Here is a 13,252-nt window from a genome sequence, read left to right as displayed (position 1 = left end):
AAAATTGCTCAATTCCAGTCAATACTCGTCAATTATGACGTCACGACTACATCAAGCAATTTACGGCAACGGCAACAAGCATCAATACTGCGCAATACCATATTGAGCGATATGGCGCAACTTCATCAACTAGGCAATACTGTCATACACGAGCATTTCAGTTTTCGCTCGCTATGGACGACATTGTTCTTGCTGCGGCGGTTTGTAGCGCTTTTTTTTATCATTAATCAAAAACAAAAAAGAAAGAAAAGGAATAGGCGTATCTGGGTGCGATCGTTTTTGGCAAATAGGACAAAATTTTCATTATGTAAAGATGATATATTATTCAAAAACTTTACTAGAATGTCACGAACAGACTTTGAATAAAGTAATTAGAAATTATTATTATTTAGACCTCTCCTCGCGGAAGCAAGACGGCAAGCCGCAAAACAAACAAGTGCGAATGAGACATATACAAAAATTGCTAGGAATTTCCAAGTCCATTGGATATTCGTCAATTCGTATCTGCGACATTGAGCGATATGAAATATCTGGAGCAATTCGAAGCAATATCGCCGAAATAATTTATTGCAATTTATTGAATTTATTGAAATTGCTCCAGATCGGTCCATTCGTGTCGCCGAGCAATTATTGCCCTCGTGTAAGCGCACCTTAAATGACGTATAAGAAAAGCTTCACTGTAGGTACAGTGTCGAAAAAATTATTGCAATTAAGTTCAAACTATCAAAGATGATTCAGGACAAAAATCAGAGTTGACACTTAGCGCTAGCTTTATATGTCAAAATCTAAACTAATGAATTTCTGAGTACTTATATAGTATACTATTACGACTAACCAATAACAAACACAAGTTTAAAATACTGTTGATTTACCTATCCATGACTCCTGGGCCTTGGTAAGTGGAATGGGAGAGTCTGGATGTTTAAGTTGCGGCAGCAGCACCGCAGGGAAGCCATAAGCGCAACCATTACTTAGCACATTCATACAAACCGTCGCGCACACGAAACACTGCAAAAATTACGATCTAGCTTCTTATTTCACATTTTTTTTGTACAAAAAAGTAATAACACACTCACTTGTTTGATAAACGGAGAAAAAACTGTCTTGTCGGTCATTTTATTGCGTGTTTATCGTATTGTTTCAAGCCTATCCACTTGAGTTACAATTCATTTTGACTTCCAGAATGATACATTCGATTTTAAGTACCAGCATCTAAAGTTATCTAATCGATATTTCTTGACCATGGAAATTTGAGGATGCCCTTGTATTTCATAAATGCTTATTCGTGGGTTTTCTGAATTGCATTATCCTCTTTCTTATATAATATTAAATGTTATTATCGGTTTAGTATAGTTTTATTTGTACACTGTGTTATTTTAAAAGCCAGGTGGTCACACATTTTGTCTTTCACAAATCACAGTCCAAGGTTATTTATAACGAGAACACACGTTGCGATAGACTTGATTTGCCACTTAGGTACGTATTACTCTTCTATAGATATTTATCGGCAAACATATACTTACATTAACAAAATGTATATTAGAACGCGATACTCGATACGGGTTTATTGGCCCGACCAGAGATAAGAAAGGTCACGTCTTTGACTAACAAAAATCTCAAGTTTAGAGTTTTTGCTTTGAAACAAGTTTACAAATAGGTAAAATGGGTACAAAGAAAACAAAAATCAAATCCAAAGCTTTTATTCATTTACAATATAATCGTAATATGAAAGTAAACAAAACGCAACGTACGAAAAATCAGATTTAGAAATTTATAAAACATAACATCGGGCGAGCCCACGAAAATGCGAGAGAAAACTTTAAATGTGATAGAAACATTTCAGCGAGAGCCGCACTCAGTTACAAAAGCTAAAATACGTAAGAGTAGTGATGTTAGTCTAGATCTAGGGCCTTGTGATATGGCTCAGCCGCAAGCCGACGTCACTAACACGAATAGCACCTTTGCAGAACGACCACTCGGTGCTCGCCGGTTGGCTCCCGTCGCAACTACACGCTCACTATGCACACTTACTCATAATATTAAAAAAAAAAACTTTACGCCGTTACAGGAACATCTTTATGCAAAATCCTATTAAACTTGCAATGGGACTAGTATAGAATAAAACTCCATTTGTCATGACGTCTCTCGTGGAGCTTCTTCTCGTACAATAGACGATAATAAGGCCGCACTCACACTAGCTTTCGATGTCGTATAATACGTTTCCCACCAATGTAAATGTTGCCGAACGCTCCTTTTATAATACGCAACTTTTTTCTAAATATATTTTCATCTGCTTTTGTGACCCTTAGCATAAAACGTATTTGTGCTTATGAATAAATATTTTCTCTATATAACACTTTGTAAAATATGAACATACGAACAACTCGTATCATAAAAGGAGGTTCCGTTCGTTTACGCTATTCGGTACGGGTGCACTTAACACTAGGGCCGACTCGACGCCTTACAGCTATGTGGAATAAAGTAAATACGCTACTCGTAAATGTATAATATATATCTACCTAAATGTAACTACATAATTGCGAGGTGGCTAGCTATCTGCGTACAGGCTAAAATTAAAAAAACTCCGACGCCTGGCGACTCGTCAGCGACCGTGGCCAAACTTACGCCTAAATTAAATAATTAATTAAATTAAATTCTAAAAAAAAAAAAAAAAATTCTTATCCACTCGTATTTTGAACAAATTATACTTACACTGGTTAAAGTCGCAGACACCAGACAACGCTATATGTATGTATAAAAACAACGGCTGTGCCCAATTGTACTAAATACCGCTTAAAACATTCGCCAAGAGGCGACGCAATTTTCTGGGATATCGAATATCAGGAATTTTGACTCTAATTTTATACACACCCTCGGGCACGGACTGCACTCAGCGAACCTTTGTAGCCGTGAAAGCTACCTTTCCGGGTAATTTAAAGCTAGTTTATCGACCAGAAGAGGTCCAGATTGGGGATACAATTAATTCATCAGACGCCTTCAATAAATAACATTATATATAAAATTTGGTGTTAACTCAGTCAGGCATATAGGTCCCATTACGTCATCTTGAGGGCGGTGAGCGTAGGTACATACGACCTAAGTCCGGTGAAAGCCATTGATTTTGTCGTTCTAGGATATTTACAGTATAAATATATGGTGGGATGTGTTAGGGAGCGTCCAAGTATTACATAACGATCCCTTTGTAAAACAATTATTTTTGACTTTCCAGTACTTTACGCCACATAATGGTAACTTTTAGGTATAAAGAGTCACTAGGTGGTCACGAAATGTTTTACTATACTTGGGTACAGAAAAACGTTACGGCGCGTTACATGGGGGGGGGGGGGCAATGATCTCCAAAAATTGTGTGACGTAATACTTGAACGCTCCCTTAGCTTGTAAATGACAAAAACCTATAGCTCTTATGGCCAATCTCAATAACATACTTATCAATAGAAATTTTCATTATTACTGTAGTAGAATAGCTATTAAACGATAATCATTGTACCAAAATAAAATTAAGTTATTAAGATTGGTAGTGGAAGATTATTGAACACATGAGAATTAGTCAAATTGCTTCTGTCGGAATGTCTACCGTGTATCATACATAGCATACTACATTTATTGCATCAACGACCAGCTCATAACGGGTTGATATGGTAAGGCTGTAGGATAAGTTAACTGAAAAATCTATCGCTTGTGCATGGAGAATGCGGAAATTTGTCTGAAGCTATTGGACGAGTTGTTGGAACTAGACACCAAGCCCCTCATGCTGCTAGCGCACCAGTCGTACCTCAAGGCCTTGAAGCCGCACTTAAGTGGGCCATACGGCCTCGTGGGGTTCTCAGGGCGCTAAAGGCCGATGACGCAGAGGATAAAATTTGTATTAGAGGAAATAAAAATTTGCACATTCTACTAAATCGAGTTTAGTAGAGAAGAACCCAACGCTAACAGAACAAGAGAGCAAAAAGACAACCGCAGAAATCTCCAACGAAAAAAAAACTGTTATTACTCATAATTAAAAAAGTTAACTATTACTTAAGTTGACTTAGGGAAACGAAATAGGCAAAAATAGTGTATGAGAGCTTTTAATGAACGACTCTAAGGTCTTATCAAAATTATTTTAAGTAGCATAATTATACTATTGTAATATAAAATAGTTCTATTTAGTGATCGTTAAGGAACGGGTCGTCGATTTACACGTATAACGCTTTCGTCCTAATTCATTCCGGTAAAAACGATTTGAAATATACCAATATAGTTTAATTTAAGCAGCTCCTATTACATATTTGTATCAAACGATGCTGTATTTATGTCAAGAGGAACATATATGATATATCGTCACTAGAATGATAACCTCGTATGTCAAAAAAACATTTATTTTTTATTCTTAAACTCTTATGTCATTTAACTGGTCTAATCATGAAGTAAGGACTTATTTATTATTAACATAAATTTTACCATCTAAAACATTTTTTTCGTTTTCTGTAATGTTTGGTTCTCTGGACATGCGAGGTAGTTATATAAACTGCAATTTGATTATATGATAATATTCGTTCTTCCAATAATTTTTCAAATGCAGAAAATAAAAAATACAAGAGCTGCTTAAATTTACTTAGACAGTTATATTAAAAGAACAAAACGTATCAGTGGTGCATATATGTAGTACTAAGATCGGCGTCTTTGAAGAACCGCGTAATTGTACCTAATTGTGCCCAACAACGGATCGACATTTACTTATTTGAGCTAAACATAGCTAGAACAGACTACGGGTCAGTTAATAATTACTGAGGCGTCCGCGGTCCGATATGCCGCAGATGCTGCCGAATGGATGGCTGGATTTTTATTCTGGAAATATTATACCCAGTTCTAATCGCGGTCAACGTTCTAAACCAGTGGTCCCCAACTGGGGCCCACGCCCCGTTTTAATATTAGTTGTTCGCTATATGTTTTGAAAATTTACTTGCTGTGTTTTTCATTAAGGTAAGTGTACAATACAACTTTTAATTTTCGGAATGACTAAGGTGGGGCATGGCCCAAAAAATGTTGGGAAGCACTATTCTAAAGTGACTTTCGTGTTTAGATATTAATTTATTGAAGTTGCAGAAACTATTGGTTGGGTTATTCTATTGATTTAAACCATACAAGATTATAAAAATTTTCGTATTCCGGTTCAATTTAACAAATTTGGGCGTTTTAACGTATTTTTTGTAAGCTTGATTAGTTTAACTGGCATAATCCTTACCAGAGATATGCAACTTACAAAATTTTTACGTTGACCATTTTAAAAACAAAAGTCAAGAGGTTGTGTCAAAATTTACGACTTCTAGAATTTTCAATTATTTTATAAAATGAGATTATTGACATGTTATTAAAATAATGGTGGAGGGAAGGCGTTGGATACAAAGCGCATGGAACCTGCCGTACTGGAAATTTAAGGGCCTAGAGGTCCCACTAGCAATTCCATTTGCACAACCAAACATTTGACAATTACAAAATTTAGATGAAAAACTTGCGATTTCTTTCCAGAAACTGGGCATATAATTTGCCATAAACCAAGTACGGCACATCAGACGCCCATCACCTACGAAACACGCAATAACAAGTGTAACACGTAACCAGAGACAATATCACCTAGCTGTAAACTGTCAATATGAAAAAAAAAAAATCTTGAACACATCATTACGAAGCCTGAGCCTGAACTTTACGAGAGAAAAGAGAGAATCAAAACTTAAATTCCGTTCATCAAGTCATTGTGAAAGATTGCGCCTCAATTTGTCTCAAATATTCGAAACTTACAAATCAATTGAACGCATTTCATTTGGAACATTTACTCCAAACAAACAAATTTCTCTCGTTTCGTCGTAATTAAAATAAAATTGTTCATAACAAGTTATAGAACGACCGGGTCAAACCCGACAGTCACCGACGGCCACAGAAGCGAGAACTAAAACTATACGTAGACGTGTCGTAATAAATAACGCGTCACACGCCGAGGAACTAAACACAGGTGGTATCTCTGAGGTAACGAAGGGGCAGAAGGGGCCGAGGGGCAGGCTCAGGTTCACCTGTCTATACCGAGAGCCGTTAATACAACGAGCACCACTTTTCATAAGAAATTAAACGGGAAATAAATGGGACTCTCGTTATAAACAGTATAACAAACGGGCTGGAGGCGTGACAGGTGGTCACGTTGCGGCCTTAATTCTGCTATTTTTTTATTTTCTAACTGTTTATTACAAAAAATTGTATGAAAATAACTAAGATCTGTGTTAAATTTTCTAAATATTGTTTGCTATATAGAACATGTAATATAAGAATGGCCTCGAACGTACGCGCACGTCTACGTGACCATCTGTCCGCGTTAATTTCGCGGTCAGAGCTGTAACTACGAACACAACGGGTACGTCGGAACGTAACTATCAACTAATTAGGCCTCACTCACAACCGTGGCTTACGTGAACGCGACAAACGTTTGAACCAAATTTGTGAAACTTGAACATAAATTCGTTTATTATCGCGTGTCGAGTTCACTTTGTATTTTTAAATATTTTTAATTCGAACAACAACTCCTAACCGATATCTGATTAATCTTTGATTTCCCGACTTTGATGATACGAATTGACAAAATTTTATATCAAAAATATTGATTGAAAGATTTAAATGTATCATTTTAAACAGAAGCGAGCGACCCGAGTCAACTTAATTTCGATCAAAACTTAATATTTCAAATCAATAACAGAAAAATAACAAAAAAATAACATTCGATTTAACCAGATTTTGTACAACATCGATTAAGCCACGTTCTCAATTATTGAAACTCCCTTCACTTACGGGGCCCGTATTCCAACACGTGTCTCACAATTTAGTCTTTACAAATGTCAACGCGTAGAATACGGAGGTAGAACTTATGATTTTGAGTAACACGTGGTATAAAACTGTAGAACACACACTTTGGCGACGTCAACGTGATTTTTAAATTTCCTAACAAAATTTGATAATCCCGTTTGTTGCGTATACGTACGTACGCGACACGCGTGTACGTGTTCTCGTGCGGAGGCGTCCGGTGGGCTGATCGCTGACTTCAAAGTGCACACATCTGGAATATCATTTTAGAAAATTTAGTCTGGCAGTGACATTAGCAAAACTAGCGCCGGCACTCCTACTCTACTTCTGCGCTTCTAATGAGAGCAGCCAGCTTACTCACGCAGGCATACCTGGCTAGAGCGCGTCGGCGGCGTATGTCTCGCTGCGGGCGAAGTCGATCTGCGTGTAGAGGCGGTGAGGGGGAGGGACCGGGGGAGTGCGCTCCTCCAGGTCCAGAGCTGCGTAGTGAAGGCGCCCGAGTTAAGAGTACCAACCCTACTAATATATGCTTTGCTAGCACTAAGCCGAATGTAGGTCGTGCGTCAGCAACGACCAATACTTACTAAGTAAATCTGAATGTATAAATGCATGAAGAAATAGATATTAAGTTGATTATTGTTTAGTTCTTAATTAAGTGCTGTCACTCTGTTGATTTAAATAAATTATTTTTAAACCAAAAGTCCGTTGCCGTTCCTTTACTGGCGCAGCCGGTAGGATCTCCATAGTTGCCTGGAAGAAGTTATACCGCGTTTTTTTCGTGATCTAGTACCAACCGGGTAACGTACGTTTTAACGTTTTAACGGAGATCGCCGAACAAATAAATAAGTTAAGGACAGCACGGCATCGGTGGAAGAGCAGCCAAGAACTAGCAGTATCCCGGAGGAGCATGGTCAAGATTACAGGACTGTGAGTAAAACTTTTCACTTCCCGTGACTTTCCTTGTTTTCCTCTTGTATTAGTTATACGTTTATTTCGGATTGGAAAACGCCGGAAAAATATTTTTATTAAACAATCAAAATATTGTTAATAAAAGTTAGGTTTATACAATTATTTTATAGGTAATTTTTTTTTTTTTTTTTTTATATTCAAAATGGAAAATATCGTAAGAGTACCTGTAGAAATGGTAAAAATTATTCCTGTTTTTGATGGTGATTCTAGATTATTACCATTATTCATTAAGAAATGCGAATATATTTTACAGACATTTCAAGGTGGCAATTTACAAAATGAATATCTGTTTCACGTAATTACTAGTCGATTATCCGGGGAAGCCGCAAGTCTAGTTGGGGAACGGGAACAAATAGATACTTGGGATAACCTTAAGTTATTATTAAGCCAACACTTTGGCGATCCAAGGTCAGAAGATTGTCTGGCTATGGAATTAGATTCTCTAAAAAAGGATAGGAACGAAAGTCATTTAGATTTCTGTCATCGTGTCCAACATTTAAGGAGTATTTTATTCTCCAAAATTAATGAAACCATTAACAACCCCGAAATAAGACAAGCCAAACAAGTGATATATAATAATTCGGCATTAAACGTTTTCTTATTTAATTTACCAGCGTACCTTGTAAGATTAGTGAGATTACGTAATGTTACCACCCTGGAAGATGCTTTAAAAACCGTGTTGGAAGAACAAAATTTTCAAACGGTTTACGATAGTAAGAACCCAAGGTCCAATCAAAATTTTAGACCTAATTATAATAATTTTAATTCATTCCAAAATAGGAATTCTTATCCGAAACAATTTAATAATTTTAATTCTCCAAACCATAACGTCCAAAGGAACTCGAATGCATCCAATTATCAAAATAATTCAAATAATTCTAATAATTCAAATAATAATTCTTTACAATTTAGAAATGATAGAACATTAAATAATCGAAACAATTATAACACGGTATTTAGGTCACCAGTAAAACAGTCGTCGTCACAGCAGCGTCGGCATTTTTCGAACAATGGATTACAATACCAAGAATCGCCTATGCCATCGACCTCCAATACCGATATTACGATGAGAACAGCCAGTTCAAGACGCGTTAATTACACTGATACTCATAATATTCAACCATCTTGTTCATATAGCTGTGAATCGAACTCGGATAGTTCGAACCATGAACAGATAAGAAATTTTTTTATGATAGCCACAACAATACCGAATAAGAATAATGAATCGTCTAGAATAGGAATTAATGCTCTTGACGATGACCTCGACTCGACTTTGGTTAATATTGAAGATAATGACAAAAGAGTTCAACAAGTAATACAAGAACTTAATGACGAGTTTGTGATAGTTAGGAACAAAAACCCTAGGCCTCAGCCCGATATGTCATTGTCTGATTTGAATGAAAATCGAATGGATATCTCTGACACAGAATGTGAGAAACCGATAGAACTGGTAGAAATATCAGACGACGGTGCTACCGCTAATTCAGTGTCAAATAGGAAACGACTAAAAGTTCTTTACGAATATGTCGCGGACAAGTTAAAAGAGAATAAGATTAAAGTTAGAGACAAGAGAGGTGGTGAAGAAATATCTAATATTAAAGAAGGTGATACTATTTTCATGAAAACTACTAGAACAAGAAAAGCTAAAGAAATGCCGCGTTATGAGAAAGCAAAAGTAGTGGGAAAATCGAATCATAACATTGTACCGGTAGAGTTGCATAAAAGAAAAACCAGAGTAGCTGCTAAAAATATAAAACGTCCTCCCCAGGTCATGGCTAGTACTCCTGATACTAGAGAGCCAAGTCCACAGCCTGGAACTTCGAAAGATGGACCAGAATCCAGGAATCATCCCAATCAAATTTGGAGTAGCAGTAATGAAGAATAGTTATTGGACAGTTTTTAAAACAGTAGACATTAAAACTTTAGATATACAAATAAATAATAATATAGAACTATATAATAAATTAAATGAATTAATAATAGTTAATCACTTAGATAAGGAATTAGTTGTATTAAGAGTTCAAATAGATACATTAATTAAAATAGTAGAAAATAAGTTTCACCAGTTACTTCCATATAGTATGAGGAAACGTGCTATTTTTAGTCCTTTAGGTTCTTTAGTAAAAGTTATAACTGGAAATTTAGATGAGGAAGATGCTGTTAAATTTAATGAGGAAATTAGTAAGATAAGTAATAGAGAACACTTGACGGAAATTAAAGTATCTTCTATGCACAAAGCATTTGTTACTTTAGCCAATATCTCCGAGATAATGAATCATAACATAGAAAATTTACATTTTAAAACAAATGAGTTTGATAAAGTTGTCGAAAAAGAAATTAAAATTAGTAATGTCATTCGTATTATGAATAGTTTATACCAGATTCTAAATAACTTTCGTTTCATTTATGAGAGCATACAAGAAATTGAAACTGCTATTGCATTTGGTAAATTGCACACCTTACACCAATCTATTATTAATTCTACAGAGTTATTAGGTGTTTTTAAAGTGATAGAAAAACATGCACAAACAATTTATCCAGTAACAAAAAACAACTTACTTAAATTAGAACGTAATATTATATTAAAGTCTTATATTGATAAGAATAAATTAGTATTTGTATTAGAAATTCCTTTGATAGAATCAGAAACGTATAACTATTACAAGGTAATTCCTATTCCTATAACAAAATCCTCTAAAACTTACACAATTATTCCTAAATATCCTTACCTTTTGGTGAATGGTTTGAAATACAGAAATGTGTTCAGCCCTTGCGAGAGTATAGAAGACAACAAATACTTATGTTCAGAAGAAAATATGGCAACAGACAATGAGGAAACATGTATCGAGGAATTAATGTTAATAAAGAATAATTACAGTCTATGTCATCAACATCAAATACGAATTGAGAAGCTAAAAATTCAGAAGATAATGACCAATAGCTGGTTGATATTCACAGCAGATAAAATAATTTTGTCAGAACACTGCAGAAACGACGTCCGTCGATTCAGTTTACTGGGGACTTACATCGTGACGCCAAGTCAAGGGTGCAACATGCAAATTGGCAGAACGATCTTCGGTCAATCAAGCAATGTATCGGATGTGAATATACAGATGCCACTGGTGGTGATTCCCGAACTTCAGGAAGATTTAGCAACGGCAGATAAAAAGTTAGATTTGACAAACGTGGACTTCAGTGACGTAAAAGAAATGTTAAATAATGTGAGAAATAGCAATAGTGAAATAGTGGTGGAAAGTGTGGTGACACATAACATAAGTGTATGGACATTAGTTCTTTATTTTATAGTAGTAATAATAGTAATTGTTATAATATTAAAGTTTAAATTGTATTCTATTTGCAATAAAAGAAATTCTCCGAAGTCACCTTTAGCCCCTTCGGATAATTTCTCTCTTAGGGAGGGAGGAGTTAAGAGTACCAACCCTACTAATATATGCTTTGCTAGCACTAAGCCGAATGTAGGTCGTGCGTCAGCAACGACCAATACTTACTAAGTAAATCTGAATGTATAAATGCATGAAGAAATAGATATTAAGTTGATTATTGTTTAGTTCTTAATTAAGTGCTGTCACTCTGTTGATTTAAATAAATTATTTTTAAACCAAAAGTCCGTTGCCGTTCCTTTACTCCCGCCCTCTGTGGACGTTTACACTTGTAGGACTTTTACGAGTGAGGGGTCCCGAATGGCAACTGAAATGAAATGAAATGAAATGAAATGAAATGAAATAGTTTATTCTTGCAAGTAGGACTATATAAATCACTTTTACAATGTCATCCTAAACTAGATGAAGTCGACATTTCCTAACTGACTGCCCTGAGAAGAAATGTCGAAACAAACTCGGGGGTCTTAGTCTCTTTTATAGTCCAGATAATACAATAATAAATTAATAAATTGGTGTAAACAAATGCAGAGTATTTACTGGACTGGTCTTTGGAAGAAAGAACCAGATCGATCTGAGCAAGCCTGTGCCAGCAGACGGCTAGCATGCCCCGAATAGCTCATGCAGCTCAACCATTTTTAAGGGAGCTGCACAACCCGGTACACAACAATACCGCCAGTGGCACCATAAAAATATGTGGGGCAACAACTCACTCAGATCGCCAGCCCAAAATAACTATAGACTAAAATGTATCAAATTATAAATCAAGCAAAAGAGTTTATGATATACCCGCATAATGTTTACACTTACAATGGATACAAAATGTATTTTTAAGGTGTACCTTAAAGCAAGGAAAAAATAATGAAATTGAAAAATATAATCGAAATATAATCATTATTCACTTGGCATGTCAAAGTGTAAAATATTGTATGCAAAAGCACAAAACATGTCAGTATTGTAGAAAAAGAAAAAATGAATATGCACTAAGCACAAAACATGTCAGTAATATAGAAAAAAAAAAAATGTAAAAAAATGAATATGCACTAAGCACAAACATGTCAATAGAATAAAATAAAATGCATATGCAAAAGCACAAGACATGTCAGATTGTAAATATGTACAACATGCAAAAAAAAAAAAAAAGAAGTGAAAGACAGCTTACAAAAACACAAGCGATAGCTGTATAAGCGAGCAGCTCAATCCCAGGCGTTTCTATCATTTAAATAATCGGATATCCTGTAATATCCTTTAGTTAATAATTTTGATTTAATAAAAAATTTAAATTTCTTAAGGGGAAGTTTACGAACATCCATAGGAAGTTTATTGTAAAAGCGTATACATTGACCCATGAACGAGTTGCTTATTCTATGAAGGCGAGTAGCATGAACTGTTAAATTATTTTTGTTCCTAGTATTTCGGGAGTGAAGATCAGACAATTTGACAAAATCCGGTTCGTTTTTGTAAACATAAAGTAAATTTTCAAAAATATATTGTGAAGTTACAGTCAGAATGTTTATCTCTTTGAATTTCTCTCGGAGAGAAACTCTAGGACCTAACTTATATATAGCGCGGACAGCCCTTTTTTGTAATAAGAAGATTGTATTAATATCCGCACAGTTTCCCCAAAGGAGAATGCCGTACGTCATCAAGCTATGAAAATAACTGAAATAAACAATTCTGGCAGTATCCACATCAGTAATTTGTCTAATTTTCCTTACAGCATAAGCAGCTGAACTGAGCCTTCCAGACAATTTGTTAATGTGTGGGCCCCACTGTAGTTTGGCGTCAACAGTAATGCCAAGAAAAACAGTTGACTCAACAGGGTCCAACTCTACTCCATTCAGTTGTACATTGGTGCTTAACTGCCTCACATTAGGCGTAGAAAATTTTATTAATTTAGTTTTACTTGAGTTCAAAAGCAGATTATTAACATTAAACCAATGGACAACCTTAGATAGTGCCAAATTAACTTGGTCAAAATTTTCAAGTTGACGCTTAACTTTAAAAACAAGCGAAGTGTCATCCGCAAATAATAGGAT

The 13,252-nt window shown here is 35.5% G+C and overlaps 1 protein-coding gene across 2 annotated transcripts in view; it reads right to left on the bottom strand.

The window, feature by feature from the left end:
- Window positions 1-1,684: 1,684 nt before the first annotated feature.
- LOC125058673 overlaps window positions 1,685-13,252 on the bottom strand; it is a 58,860-nt gene continuing 47,292 nt past the window's right edge. For both annotated transcript variants that reach the window (XM_047662789.1, XM_047662790.1), the window contains one exon: window positions 1,685-7,099. In XM_047662789.1, the coding sequence (XP_047518745.1) occupies window positions 6,909-7,099 (191 nt within the window). In that variant the 3' untranslated portion in view covers window positions 1,685-6,908. The remainder of the gene's footprint in view (window positions 7,100-13,252) is intronic.

The sequence above is a fragment of the Pieris napi genome, chromosome 18 (assembly GCF_905475465.1).
Source record: "Pieris napi chromosome 18, ilPieNapi1.2, whole genome shotgun sequence".
Classification (NCBI taxonomy): domain Eukaryota; kingdom Metazoa; phylum Arthropoda; class Insecta; order Lepidoptera; family Pieridae; genus Pieris; species Pieris napi.
Note: the sequence above shows the minus strand (reverse complement) of the source record. Positions and strands in the feature narration are given on the sequence as shown.